We start from the raw sequence: 14,880 nt of genomic DNA, 5'->3' as shown, positions 1-14,880 counted from the left end.
CTCGAGAAGGGGCTAACGCAGTAAGGAGCTGACTGCTAAGCGAACCCCAGGATTAACGGTGAGTTACTCAAAGGAGAACACTCAGAGCCCTTCCGCCTTCGGAAAAGACGCGGGATTGGGTAGAAGCCGCCACAAAACCAAGAAAACGCGCGCAAGTGGCTGGACGGGACTCGTATTGACCCGCAGACAGCAGCGCCGGAACGAAGCTTCCGGGCTCGGGTTTCTTCCCTTCCGGCGGGACTCTGTGCGGAGTGGACCTGCGTGAACACAACTTCCGGCAGGGCTAAGCAGTATCCTGAGCATTTTAACTTCGCGCTAAGGCGCCGCTCCGGACCCGGGAGAACGAAACTGTGGTAGTAGCGGAGGGAACCTGGCTGCCCGCGACCATGTGGAGGCTGCTGTCTCGCGCCAGTGCGCCGCTCCTGCGGGTGTCCGTGTCAGGTCAGAAGTCCCTTTGGGTCCCTAAAGAAGACTTCCCCCTTCTCCGGCCCCCCCCCCCGCGCCCTCCAATGTTGCCTCTTCCAAATCCAAAAAACGGTGCTAGCTGCAGCTGGTTGGGGGCTGCCCTTTCCCGCCGCCACCTCCGCTCTAGGGTTCCGTACCAAAGGGGCACAGCCGTGTGGCGGGGTGGCTCCCGGCTGACTTCTTCAGGGAAGCCTGAGCGCCCATTTAATGGAACCCTCTAGACGCTGTTAAAAGTACCTTTGGCCCAGCCTTTGTCGCCTCGTTCAACTTCATTTGTCTTTGTAGATCCTAGGGCAGCCCTGCCCGCCAGTGCTGGCCTAAAGACTCTGCTTCCGGTGCCATCCTTTGAAGGTGAGAGTTTGTCTATCACTTTCCTCTTGGTCTTTTCTCTGATGGAACCCAGTAGAAAGTAGAAGACATTGGGTGTCCTTGTGCCATCTGTCCCCATTCACTCATTCAGTAAATAATGCGTTGAAGGCATACTATCTTGTCGGTGTTCTAAACACCAGAGGTAAATAATGAGGGGCCGTAAAAGTTCCCTGCTCTTAATGGAGCAAAAAGCCAGTGGATGGTTCCCCTATAGCCTATTCTTGGTATGTGGCCCATGGTCCAATCAGCCAAAACTAATTGGCCTCAAATTTGGACTTTTGATGTTCTCTCCAAAGGTGATTGCATGTATGCAATCATTTAACAATATTATATAAAGTGCTAATGTATTAAATATAAAAGTTTACAATAAGCCTCAGTTTTGTAAACTACTTTGCCATTCTTTTTTAATATACTGCAAAATCTCAGAACAATTAAAGGCATGTGGCTATCTGAAGGTCTTCAACGTGTAATTGTTAAACCACTTTATGTTCTGGGAAGTACATACTGACTTGCAGTCAAAAGCATTACCAAATTCATTTCTAGCTGCATGAGAAAGCTGGGAGGCAGCTTTTATAACCTGGAATAGTAATAATTTTATAATTCCACTGATAATTATATCAAATATCATTCTTTGAGGTCTCCTTTGTTTTATGATTCCATCATAGAGACATACTTGTTTTACTACCGAGATTTTTTTTACATAAATGACAAGATGTTTGATTCCCTACCCCTCAAATTGCCAAGGAAAGAGGATAAAGAAGTCAAGTGTCTGGTCTGAGGTTGTGCCCACCCAACCTCACCCAGTACACTGGGGCACAGATTAGGAATTGTGCAGGTCTCAGCATAACAGCCTCTACATATGTCAAAGACAGTACATTGATTGATAAGATTCCTAAGTTGTAAGTTTTCCAACAAAAACGTGGCAGAGATGAAGAACTTAGTTATTTTTATATGCAATAAAATATGTTTTTATCCCATTAACATCCAGAGATGCAGTAAACTATTTTTTAAAAAAGAATCATATTGTCTGGCTTTGCTGTTTTAATTGGATAGTCTAGACCAAATTACAAAACATCTCCAGGCCTAAGGTTCTTCATCTATAAATTAGAGATTAAAAACACTTTCTACCTTAAATTATGTTTATTGACCTGGGTGATAGTGATGTATTTGTCTCATGCATTCACTTTCAGATAGTTAACTGACCTTTATGTGTGTTAAATGTTAAAAAAAAAAAAAATACCAAGGCTATAAAAGTGTTGTGAAGATTAAGAGAAATAATGATTTCCAAACAGTTCCTTTAATAGGTGTTAACCCCTGAGTGGGGTTAAAAAATGCACATTAGCTTCAAGGTTAAAACTTTGCTATTTTCAAAGACTTAGAAGCAATTGTGTTAACCATTATCAATAGCGTGAAGAATGCAGTTTTACTAAATGCATTCACAAGAAGAATGTAATATTTCTTTGGAATTATTATCCAAAGGTAACTCCTTAAGAGTTGCCATTTACTGTTATAACTCTTTCTAGAGATATGTAGCTTTACTTACTCTTGGTTGTCTGTGTTCCTTTTAGATATTTCCATCCCTGAAAAGTCCAAGCTTAAATTTGTTGAAAGGGTACCACTTGTGCCAAAAGTAAGAAGAGAACCTAAAAATTTGAGTGACATACGGGGACCTTCAACTGAAGCTACTGAGTTCACAGAAGGCAATTTTGCAATTTTGGTGAGTGAAGGAAGCTACAGATTAAAAACAAACAAACAAAAAAATTTTCAAAGTCTTCAATTCTAGTCTTTTCCTCCAGTCTGTATTAGAAGTGCCTCACAGGGATGCCACATACTAGCTGCCCTTTAAACAGATGTATAGAGGCTACTAGGTACCCTGTATACCTATATCTTTTTAAATGTAGAATGAAAATCCCTTATCTATGAAGGATACATTCCTCGTATCCCACTGGATGCTTGAGGCTATGGATGGTGCTGAACCCTTTGTACAAGCATTGTGATACCATGACAGTGCATCTAATAACCTAGAGGGCTACTGAGTGACTAATAGATGGCCTAAATAGCACAGTTACATACTGGACAAAAGATAATTCATGTCCAGGTGGAATGGAATGGAAAAGGATATCTTGCTGCTCAAAACAACATGCAATTTAAAAACTCAGGAACTGTTTACTTCATATTTTTTTATTTAATATTTTCAGACTGTGGTTGACTGTGGATACCTGAAACCACAGAAAGAGAAACTATGAAGGAGTTGGGGGAACTACCATAATATAAAAGCAGAAGAGAGACTAATTTGCCCAGCCAGACCATGAGATCTCTTCAGACTCTTAGTAAAAATAAAACTATCCACAACTTCAGCTATGAGGCAGCTGTTCCTTTATTTGTTGAGTAACTTCCATAAAACTAATTGAATAGCTATACGAACAGGTGCACTGGGCTTTATGTTTCATCCAGCAGGGAGACATTTCAAAGTTCATCAGCCTGCATGAATAGCCCCTGCTGACCTCTTAGAACCTCATGCCCACTTCTCCAGCCACCCTGGCTTTTACTCCCATTCAGCAAGCTCTTTACTTTGTCAGGTCTTTACATAAACTGTTCCTCTACCTGGAACTCATTCTCTTGCCTTAACTAGTTTTTATTATTTTGTCCTCAGCTTTAAATGTCCCTTCTTCAGAGGCCTACCCTGGCTCACCACCGGAATGGGTCTACCATACTCTTTTATTACCATATGCTAGGCTTTTCCTCCATGGTACTTCTTAGTAAGAACTTACATTTTCATATGTATCTTTGAGGCATGGTTTCTAAAAAAGGGAGACATAATAAAAACCCACTAAAGACATCTAAGTTCCCGTGTGTTTCTAATTCTCTCATTTACTTTTAGGCATTGGGAGGTGGTTATCTCCATTGGGGCCATTTTGAAATGATGCGCCTGACAATCAACCGCTCTATGGACCCCAAGAATATGTTTGCCATATGGCGAGTACCAGCCCCTTTCAAGCCCATTACCCGCAAAGGAATTGGACAGCGCATGGGGGGAGGCAAAGGTGCCATTGATCATTATGTGACACCCGTGAAGGCTGGCCGCCTCATAGTTGAGATGGGTGGGCGATGTGAATTCAGAGAGGTACAGCATTTCCTGAACCAGGCTGCCCACAAGTTGCCCTTCCCAGCAAAGTCTGTGAGTCGTGAGACCCTAGAGAAGATGCGGAAAGATCAAGAAGAAAGAGAACGTAACAACCAAAACCCCTGGACCTTTGAGCGTATAGCCACTGCCAACATGCTTGGGATACGGAAAGTACTGAGCCCATATGACTTGACCCAGAAGGGACGATACTGGGGCAAATTCTACATGCCCGAACGGGTGTAGTGAGAGCACAAGGAATGCATGCACGTGAGCTGCTGAGAGGGGGATCTGCACTTTACTTCTCTACAGCCTGACCATTAAAGACTCCGGGTATGTCTTAGGTTATATCTAAGAAGCAGTGTGTTATCTGTTTTTTTAAATTAGAGTGTAACCTGAGGGTATAACTTCTCATTGGTCACCTTTAATCCCTTAAGAAATTAAGAATGATTATTAAAAACAAAGTTCTTGGTTCTTATGGATTGTGAAATAAATGTCTTCAGGAATGAAACAGATGTTCGCATTTCATCACTCATGAAAGTCTGACTTAAAATGTCCGCCCTTGCCTTTTTCCATGACATTTACTAGTTAGAGATACAAATGTTTTTGGAGTAGTAACAAAGAAAATAAGGACACTTAATAGGTTAATGGATTCAAGAGATATTTATTGGTGCCATCTACCCATCTTCTTTGAATCTGGAAAGAGGGGATGTTGGACAATATGACAAGGAACATAGCTTTTAGCAAAGGAACGTAAAAGTTGAAATTACATGGTGCCTCCTAGTCTGGAGGTCTCCAAGGAGGGGAGTGTTAGGCTCTTTGTGTCTCTGCAGGATTAGCACAGTGCCTTATGCCATCTGGCACACAAATTACCACTGCTGGATGAATGGGGACCCCATGTGATTCAAATTCCCATGGTTCCAGCACCCTGTTTATAACAAGATTAATCTATATTTCAGAGCTAGCCAGTTATAGCCCCTATTCAAACTAAAGGAAACACAAATTACAAGAAATGTTAAACCATTTGCTTTTGAAAATTAATAGAAAGCACACTGATAAAATGTCATTTTTATCCCATTTTCTTAAAATTACATTTCCAGAAAAGAAAATAAGAATTTATCACCGACTTTCAGAAGTACACATCTGCACAATTGGGTGGTCCTCAACAAGTCATGTACTATGAATTTTTAATGTATTTTTAGTGATCCTTTTGCAGTGTAATCAGTAAATCATTCATATTGGAACTCACATATACATAGTTTTTAAAGGGGAACAGAACAACCTTGAGTTGGACAAAGCCTCCAGACCACTTCTGTGCGGGGTGCATTCCAACCAACAGTTTCAGCCTGCAATACATACCACGAAGAAGTAAAGCAAGCGACCTCTTACTCCTCCTTTCTTACCTCACACTTCACCTGTTTGTGTGGACAGAAAGAGGCTACTAATAGGACTCCACCATCACCACCCACAAAAACAAAAACGGGGGGAGGGGGCTGTTAAGTGGATCAGCCCAGTGGCTGTCAGCTTTCACAGCTTCTGACAATAAAAAAAATAGTAAAAAAACTTTTAAAAGGTTCCCATTGATGCCTTTAAAGAGTCAATCCCAAGCACTCATCCGTGAGTGGAATCACAACTTAATAATAGATCGCTGAGTCAGCAGATATTTGAGCACCTGTGAGTGGCAGGCACTGTGCTAAGCACTGGGGACAGAGTAGTGAGCAAGACAAGGCCTGGTACCTCCCAATTTGAAGACTACTGTGGGACCCTGAAGAAGGAAGAAGATATATAGTTGGTCAAGGGTGAGACCTAGAAGAGCCTTAAAAGCAGAAGTAACAGGTGTGCTGATCTTAGTTCACAGCAGTTCACAGAAGACTCTGTTGAACTGAGTGTGCTACAGGAACTGCCCCTCCACAGCCATCCTGTTGGTGTGGGCTCCGATCGTCATCTCCTAAGCAGGTACCCATTATGCCTATTGATGTACCCTGCAGGCCCTTCCTTTAAACCATTTGCCTAACCAACTATATATTGCTGTGCCCTCTGTTCCTTCATTCCTTCCCCCTCCCATTTCCATATTTGCATACATTCTCCCTTTGCATAACGTAATAAGTAGTTGATTGATGCCTTGTGTCATAATAAGTTGCCTAATGGAAAAGAGGTATAGCTGATGAGGAGTCTGCAGTGGAGAAGTGATGACCCCACAAAGGTGGGAGAAGGATTGGAAATGCCACGAAGATCCATCTGTGAGGGCAGAAGGAAATAACAGAAAAATGGAGGGGAAAAATCATAGATTGTAGAGCATGGTATTTTATTTTCAAATAACTCCCTCTTCAGTAGGGGTAAGATAGTATTCACAAGGTTACACTAACTTATCCTAACCCCAGTTCAGGGTCCACCTAATGCAAGAGCTAATTCTTTCTCATTCTGCCATTCCCAGACACCAAGGCTCAATTTTTACAGCAGGAATCAACAATTTGACCTGTACAAAGCATTCTGCTCCCAGGTGCAGTTATGGGACAGATTTCTACCTCCTTTCTTCCTTGCTCTCCCACTGACTGCTACCAGCTCCACTCATTTTTATCTGAAAAGTCCTTTTCCTTAGTTTACCTATTCTAGCACCTCATCACACACAGATTAGGGAAACTGGCAACAAACAGTGAATGCTCCCGAACACAAGAGTGTTTAGTGAAAGCAGACCTGACCCTCCTCCCCGATGACAGCTCACCTTTTTCAGGAAAATATGCTCCCAATGGTGGAAGCCAAGATGATCACAAGGATAACACAGCAGATCATGATCATGATCTTCTTCTGCTCATCCAGACAAGGAAAGAAAAAGCACATGAGCAATGACATCACTGTGAAGGAGACAGTTCTGACTAAAGGAAGACAGGTGCCTCTGAACATGGAGGAGGGTACAAAGGGAAAAGGAGCAGCAGAAGGGAAGAGTGATGGATCTGGCTTCTGGAACCCGGAGTGTTCACAGAAAAATAGCAAGGTGCTCTGAACGAGTGAACAAATTCTTTTGTGGGAAGTACCTCAACTCTGAAACTCAAGTGCAGTTACACCGCATTCTTTGGGAGTGAAGCTACTTTCAAAAAATTGAACTTTCTAAACCATCAGAGTCCTAAAACCTGAACAAAAACCACCACATGGTGGCACCAGATCACCAAGTGTTTGCAGGGAGATAAGAGACAGAACTGTTTTGCAATCATTAGAAAGTCATTTATTTTTAAATTAGCAATAAAATAATCAAATTTACATTTTAAAAAAATACAAAAACCCTTCATGTGTTGCATTCCAAACTTAAAGTCCCAGGCCTCAGTCTCAGATGACAGTAAAGGCCTGAGATTACAGCCTATCTTCTAACATCATAGCCATGGGGAAAAGGGCATCCCTGTGGCTCTGTTTGAGTGCTGGGTAGTGAGAAGTGAGGAGCCTTTGCACAGGAAGCTAATAGGCAGTGCCTGGATCAGGGTGCTTTCTCTGCCTTAGAAAGCATTACTGTTAAAGCTGAAATACAGCTAGTACCCAAAATCAGGGAGACTGACAGGGATCTAAGGGGCTACCTACAGCTTAGCAGTCACTACACGAAAATTTCCTGACTGTTGCTTCCTCTGTGACAAGAATTGGGGAAAACAAAGAACCTGTCAAGCTCATTCACCCAGTAGCAGGTAGTCTCGGGTCTCTCCCAACTAACTCCATCCAAGACAGGACCTCCCATAGGTCATGTGGATTGTTGTGGGATGTTCTCAAGGAAAGCCTAGTGGAGGCAGCAGACAGGGAAAGGTGTCAAACCATTACACCTCTACCTGCTGCACAGAAACCAGAAATCAACTCAGTCCTTAGTCTGAATATCTCATTTGATTCTCCCAGTTCTCTTCTAGAAAACAACTTTGTTGATGACATAAGATGATCATAATTCTACAATGATTCATTTGCAGGTAAACAAATGCAACTTATCTAATTTTTAGTCTAGCTCAAAAATTTTTTTTAATTTTTGAGGTCATAGTATCTTTCTTTTCTAGTTTCCTATTTCCTGAGAAACAGACACATATATGTACATGCATCTCACATACACATTTTTAAAAATACACCTGAACACATGAGTGACTGAACACTCAGCCTCATGAAACCTTTTCAGAGTCTGAGACTCTAGCACCTTGTCCCCAGCCCAATTTTAAATCCCTGGTTAATTTTGGCCTCAGGGCAACAGCTTCACAAAGTGTCACTCCAAAGGTGAAAAGCCAGTTTCCAAAATTCATAGGGAAAAAATATTCGAAATCCTCAGCCTTTGAAAATGGCAACCTCAGATGACTATCATCCTGGTCCCTCTTTGAGTAAACATGAGAACACAACCTAAAGAAAGACCAAATTGGCCCCCAGGTTGATCTTAATTTGAAGTTGAATTTCAAGCAAGTCAACTTTTTGGACCAAAATGGCATCTACCAGTCACTCATGTTTTCAGAACCCATAGGACTGGCATCCTGCCATGCAGAAGTCCCCCATCAAAACCCTATTGTTGCCAAATTTAGAAGAATCCATCTGCTTTGTTAAAGATACTCCCCTAGAAAAATACACTGTAATTTCTGGGAGAATACTCCATGAGGTAGAAGATGCAGCACCTTGGGATAGTCTCACATGGGATTTCCAAGGTGCAAGGCATAATTTAACACACCACAGGAGGGAAAAAGCTGGGTCAGTTCATATGGTCCAGGAGGAAAGGTACTTCAGTTGCTGGGGCAGGAGTTGGTTTTGAGGAGAACTTGGGGGTTGCATCAGGTAGGTTAGATTCCTCCAGGGCTAGATTGATTGCTGAGTCAGGTCCAAGGATGGTTACAAGGAAACAAAGGAACGGGTTCCCTTTGCTCTCAGGAAGGCCATTCAGACTCCATTCCCATCTGAAGATAAAGGTGGTCCCACCAGGCTGGAGTGAAATCAGGTTCTAAGAGAGGCGGGGAGAGGAGCTGATCAGTGTACCACGTGAGGAGGAGGAGCAACAGGAGAAACCACTCACAACCCTGGAAGGTGCAATGATCAGAAGCAACTGCAAAAGAATATAAAAAATACAAAAAAAGAAAGCCAACCAACAAACCCAGATAGGGCCTGGGATTAAATATTCCACTGCAAAAGAACAAAGATCCCAACTAAGGGAGCAACAGAAAGCAAATTCTGTGGGCCTTGTATAAGTCTGTGTGAGAGAGACAGGCTGTCACAACATTGGGAAGACTTGGGTGGGGGCAATCACTGCTGGCTAAAAACATCAGTTCTCTGGCTCCCTTCTTGAATACTAGGTTCCAGAGCCTTCTGGTACTCAAATCTCTATGCCCTTTAGAAAGCAGAAGGACAAAAATGAAAAGAATATGGGAAAGTTCGAATGTCATATTACGACTGCTCCACCTTATAATCTACATAAGCTTGGCCAATTTCTTAACTTCACTGAGCTTCAAAGAGTTTCCCCATCTAAACTGGGGACATTGATAGTATCTTAGAGCTATAGCTGATGTATGTCCAGGGAGCATAGTCCCAGCTTGCCTTCACTCCCTCCTATTCAGAGACGAGGTAATGTAAGTGTTGACTTTGTTAGGGAATATGGAATGAACCATGAGGAGCAACTTTTCAGCAAATTAGCATCTTATAGAAGGGATTAGTCAACTAGAAACAATGTATTATTCTCTTATCCTTGAGGAGTCACCTCAAAAATGATTCATTTACATTCAGGACTCCTGGAAATGGGCATGAATTTGCAACGGGCACCTGAATTTGGAAGGCATCTATCAACCAAGGATATGGGAAGATAGTTATCACACCTTTTTTAAAAAAAATCTTTTCCAATGAGATAGTTAAGATTCAGGATAAAACTCAATATCTTTACAGTCAAAAAGCTATCAAGGACTACATGGCAAATGTCAGAAAAAAGGAAAAAAAAACACCAATAATTAAGTGCCTCTGAGAAGCTGGTCACCTAGCTACTGTTTCTCTCTCAAGAAGAGGTACTTGTTTAGTGATATGATTAATAATCTGACTTTCAGACCTGCTCGTCACAAGAAAAAAAGAGAAATGAAGAAATACACTGGAACTAAGTACAAAAACACAAAGGGGCAGCTCTGAGTCTCAATAAGGACATTTTCAAGTCTGAAAAATGTTTCTCTCTATTACCTCAGAAACTCAACTTCTGTGAATTTACAATGAGAAAGAAATAAAAAGGGGGAAATATTACATAAGGTTAGTCACACTGCGTTATAACAAAAATATCAAACTCCAAAGTGGAGAAAGTGTTAACTATTTGAAAGCATATCCACAATCTCATGTTGAAGATTAGATTTACAAAGAGATTTGTGTGGGGGACGATCCTTATGATTTTGTCACTGGGCACAAATAATAGATAATATAGTTTGAACTGTATAAAACTGAGTATGTGTGTGAACATGCCACAGGGTTACTAGCAATAACGTTAAAGCTATTTTCATTTCTCTATACTTTATAGGCTTTTAAAAAAACTACACATGCTACATTTTATTCAGAAAAAAATCTTAAAAGTCAGAGTCTTCATAACTAGATCATTCTGTCATGCTAACTGCTACTTAATGATCAGCCCTATCTTTTAGAAACATACTTTTAAGAAAATTAATAGCACTGATTTTAAAGTCACTCTGAAAAATTCTCTAGACTTTGTAGACAATGATAAATAGCTACCTTATTTTACAAAGACAAAGTAAAATGTAGTAAAGAATAAAGAACTCCCTAGGTCCACTATTAGCTGTGTGAACTTAGTGCTGTTCAACTTTACTTCTCTTTAAGACTCAATTTCTCTAAAATGTGCACATTAGCACTACCTATCCCATGAGAGTATCCTACAGATTCAATGATTCACGGACAAGTTGTGTAGTATATTGTTTGCCACAACTCAGTACTTGGGAAATGTTAGCTATAACCTCATTCAAGATCAAATCAGTCAGCCACAAAACAAAACTACAGGATCCAAACCCCAATACAAAGCTTCATTCACAGTGATGAGGATATAGAAAGCAAAGCCCAAGAGCTGTGTAGGAATTCAGTAGGAATTCAGAAGACAGACCCCAGATCCAAGACACAGACTCCCTCACATCCACCTGCATGTCAATGGGATGCTCAAGTATGCCAGGAGACACTCAGAGAAAACAGAAGACAGGGACAGTTTAAAGAACAGGAACAAAAGGAGACCTGACCCATCTAATGCAGCCAGATCTGAGAAGAGAATTTTAAGGAGATGAAAGTATCCACAGGCTACCAAAAGTTTTAGAAAATTCATTATGCCCAAGGACAGTCATTAGAGGAAGGAAGAGGAATGTGAAGTCCCAGGCCAGTTTCCTCATGGGAAGCCAGTTCAGAGTCCCTGAGAACCACCCCTTTACTTACATTTCAGTGCAGCAGCCCCGCAGGCCACTCATTACAGCCCAACGGAAAGTCCAATAATCAATGCTAAAATGCCCAGCAACACAACTACTATCACAATGATAATTATCAATTTCTGGAGAAGGGAATAAAACAAAAACAAATCATTATTACAAGGAAAAAAAGCAATTCGTCTAAAACCCAACCCCTCTCATCTCTGATAGAAAGCATCTATCTTATCAATCCAAATAATCAGCTTACATCTCAGTAACACAGCCTTTGGGACAGGAGTCCCCTGTGTTTCTCCTTTGCTAGCAAAGCAATAAATCTTCTTTTTCCTTTTAAAAAAGAAGAAAGAAGCAGCAGCAGCTTACAACTCTATATAAAGATATCAGTTAGGATATTTCACAGTTCTTAAATTACTTCTAGACTAACAATGCCAGCAGATGGAAATATGGAGCTTGTATTAGCTCTCAGTTCACACTACAGTCTTGTAAATGTGGACAAATGTAGTAAGAGACACCACCATGGGGTCTCCAAGTAGCAGTTATCCAAGACATAAAGTGACTAAGCATCCCTTTTCAAGAGGGAGTATAAAAACATTTTTATAGAGTCCTAATTTTTCTTTTTTAATACTAGGGATTGAACTACGGGCATTCAATCACTAAGTCACATCCCCAGCCCTATTTTGTATTTTATCTAGAGACAGGGTCTCACTGAGCTGCTCAGTGCCTCGCCATTGCTGAGGCTGGCTTTGAACTCGAGATCCTCCTGCCTCAGCCTCCAGAGGCACTGGGATTACAGGCATGTGCCACCACACCTGGCTTAATCCTAATTTCTAACTTATTTTCATCTGTCCCCTAAAGTCCACCTCTACCTATCAGACCCAGTATACTGAATGGGTTCACCTCATAAAATAACTTCCAGCTCCCTAAGTACCAGCATAAGCAATAGATGCAGTTGGAAGAAAAGGCATTGAAGAACAAAAATATCAGAGCCCATGAGAAATAAAATTAGTAAATGGAAGAAGCTCCCAAAACTGGATACCCACATTCAATGAGTAGAGCATCTTAGAAGTCCTTGAGCAGCCAAGGCCCAGAAGAGTAGGCAAACACCAAGGTTTAGTGGAAAAAGCATGATTGGGATCTGAATCTGAGTCCCAGCTCCTGTATTTACTAGATGATCTGAAGCCAGTTACTTAACTTCTGGCCCTCAATTGTTTCATCTAAAAGTAGAAAAAATAGACGCCTCCATAGCTATGAGATATGTACGTAGCAATTAGCACAGTGCAAGGTATGAGACAGAGAAAAAGAAAAGTGGGCCGGGCTTGGGCTACTGGAGTGGAAGACAATGAAAAGAAAGAGTCAGAAGAACAGAAGAGGCAAGTGTAGTATCTGAAAGGTTCATGAGCTACATCCAGGACAGGACTAGCAGCAAGACCTGGACCATGCATCTGTCCTGCAGAGCTGCCTGCTAAGCATGTCCTTGGGTAGAGAGCACGTGAGCCAGATCCATGCAAGGCACACTAGGAAGGAAGGGTGAGCAGCTAGTCTCTAGGAAAGGCTGAGGGAAGGAGGGTATGATGAGGCAAGGACAGAGCTCAAAGGCACAGGCTCAGAGACACAGGTGGGGGTGACCAGAGAGGAGAGGCAAGTACCACCAGCAGAGGATAAGGCGCTCACCCTCCGAGCTTCACTTTGATACTTGACAGCCTTTTTGGTATCTGCCACGGCCCGCTCCACAAAGCCCACTGATTGGTCCATGTTGTTCTCAATCCGGTCAATCATGGTTCCCTTTCCCCAGGTGCAAGAGGTGGCAGCAGCAGAAACAGAGACAGGAGGAAGGAAGAGAAAGAGCGAGAGACAGCGAACAAAATGGACCCTTTTCTGAAGGTAGCAGGAGAATCTCACCTTTCGGGCCTGACCCTGATATTTCACAGCTCTTTTAGTTTCGTCTCGTGCCTTCTCCACATGGTCCACTGTGTGCATGACATTCAACTCTATGTTATCTAACATCTCGCCCTGCAGAGAATAGACACTAGTCACACCCAGTTAACCTGTCCAGAACAGCCCTAGCCACTTAGAACCTTTAGAGAAGAGGAGCGTTGAGAAACCTTGCAACTCCACCTTCTGTAGGTCACATCTTCGCATTTCCCATGTGACTACCAGTACTTCCCCAGCCTTGATGGGGGTCACTCATTCAAGGGACGTTCACTGAACTACTTCTCTATAACCAGCACTGTGCTGGACATGTGCAGCAGACTGTCTAGATGCCTGTTAACTACATATGAATATACTCTGAGGGATCCCTCACTCATCTCTCTCTCTCTCTCTCTCTAAATTAAGCATATGGGGAGGAGCTATATATCTCATGTTTTCAGAGTATCACCAGGGTACTGGCCTCTTCCTGGTCATTCAGACCTGAAAGTTCATTCAGCACACACTGACCTTGCTCAATACTGTAGAGTAGTGCCTGGCACACAGTAGGTATGCAATAAGTATGAGATTGGAAACATTTGCTTTCTCCAAGAGAAATCCCCAGGTCCCTAAGGTCAGACATCGGGTTTACCCAAGCTGTTTGGGTATATCTTCCTTCCTAGATGGTTGTTTCATAATAAGATTCTCAAATGTTGCCCAACTATTACTTCCTGACATGGATGTTTGGCCATTCTAGTTAATTCCTGTGTGTCTGAGAATGGAAATTACCCCCCCTCATTTCCCCAGGACTTCCTCAGTGTGACCCCATCACGTTTGGCCCACTGTGAACAGAGCAAGGCACTTACCATCACTTGAATCTCAAACCCGTTCCTCGGCAAGGCAGTGTGGGGTGAAAAAAGAAAGTGGGAAGGAAGGGACTTGAGAAATGGTCTCAAAACCAGAAGGAGGTGGGGGTAAGAATCAGGCCCAGAGCAGAGAACTGATGTCAGAAATAGCTAGACACACTCAGGCTTCACCTAGGTTTTGCACTGTCTTCCTAGGAAGCAGTCTCCAATTCTATCCAGGTGGCAGAGCATCTGGAAATTCCTGGTAAACGTGTCACAGCACTATGACCCTGTGGCATATATATCTGTGTCCTAAGAGTTGGGGACCATCTGGTGCTGTGACGCTAACCCCACATGCAGGTAATACAGAATTCAATCCTCAGCACCCTACCAAACTCAGCACCCTGAGTTTTCCAAGATTTTCTGTTCTTATTCTTTTACTATTTTTTCCCTTATGTTTGTTCTTGTTCCTTAACAAAAAATTGCCAAATTTTCAGAAAAACACAGGTGAAAAAAAAAAGAACAAAAAATCCTCTTTAGGTTTCACTAAATTGTCACTGTTAACTGGATAAAAGAACACATTTTCAACGTCATTAGTCTCACATGAGGAGACTGTTTAAACCATCACCAAGAAGCCCTATCTCTAATTTGAAAAAAAGAAGAAGGAGGGGCTGGGGTTGTGGCTCAGCGGTAGAGCGCCGCTTCGCACGTGTGAGACTCTGGGTTCAATCCTCAGCACCACATAAAAATAAATAAGTGAAATAAAGGTATTGTGTCCAACTACAACTAAAAAAAA

General features: G+C 42.2%; 2 protein-coding genes across 7 annotated transcripts in view; one reads left to right on the top strand and one right to left on the bottom strand.

Moving 5' to 3' along the window:
* The first annotated feature begins 239 nt into the window (after positions 1-239).
* Mrpl16 (mitochondrial ribosomal protein L16) lies at positions 240-4,466 on the top strand. The gene is made up of 4 exons (XM_076844650.2): positions 240-441; positions 751-816; positions 2,403-2,551; positions 3,716-4,466. The coding sequence occupies exons 1-4, from the start codon at positions 387-389 to the stop codon at positions 4,199-4,201; spliced, it is 756 nt and encodes a 251-aa protein (XP_076700765.1). The 5' UTR covers positions 240-386; the 3' UTR covers positions 4,202-4,466.
* Positions 4,467-4,605: 139 nt separating this feature from the next.
* Positions 4,606-14,880, bottom strand: part of Stx3 (syntaxin 3) — a 42,496-nt gene continuing 32,221 nt past the window's right edge. For 3 of the 6 annotated variants that reach the window (XM_076847290.2, XM_076847295.2, XM_076847294.2), the window contains exons 9-10: positions 13,234-13,344; positions 4,607-11,459 (exon numbers count right to left, since the gene is read on the bottom strand). In XM_076847290.2, the coding sequence (XP_076703405.1) occupies positions 11,379-11,459; positions 13,234-13,344 (192 nt within the window). In that variant the 3' untranslated portion in view covers positions 4,607-11,378. Of the gene's footprint in view, positions 11,460-13,005; positions 13,117-13,233; positions 13,345-14,880 lie in introns of all 6 variants that reach the window. The other 3 variants (XM_076847293.2, XM_076847292.2, XM_076847296.2) reach the window with 3 other exon arrangements.

This window comes from Callospermophilus lateralis, chromosome 2 (genome assembly GCF_048772815.1).
Source record: "Callospermophilus lateralis isolate mCalLat2 chromosome 2, mCalLat2.hap1, whole genome shotgun sequence".
Lineage (NCBI taxonomy): Eukaryota > Metazoa > Chordata > Mammalia > Rodentia > Sciuridae > Callospermophilus > Callospermophilus lateralis.
The sequence above is the reverse complement of the archived record's forward strand: the minus strand, read 5'-3'. Positions and strand labels throughout refer to the sequence as shown.

Coding starts and splice junctions, on each gene's coding strand:
- Mrpl16 (XM_076844650.2), top strand. CDS start 387: ATGTGGAGGCTGCTGTCTCGCGCCAGTGCGCCGCTCCTGCGGGTGTCC. Junction 442..750: donor CCTGCGGGTGTCCGTGTCAG/GTCAGAAGTCCC, acceptor TTGTCTTTGTAG/ATCCTAGGGCAGCCCTGCCC. Junction 817..2,402: donor TCCGGTGCCATCCTTTGAAG/GTGAGAGTTTGT, acceptor TGTTCCTTTTAG/ATATTTCCATCCCTGAAAAG.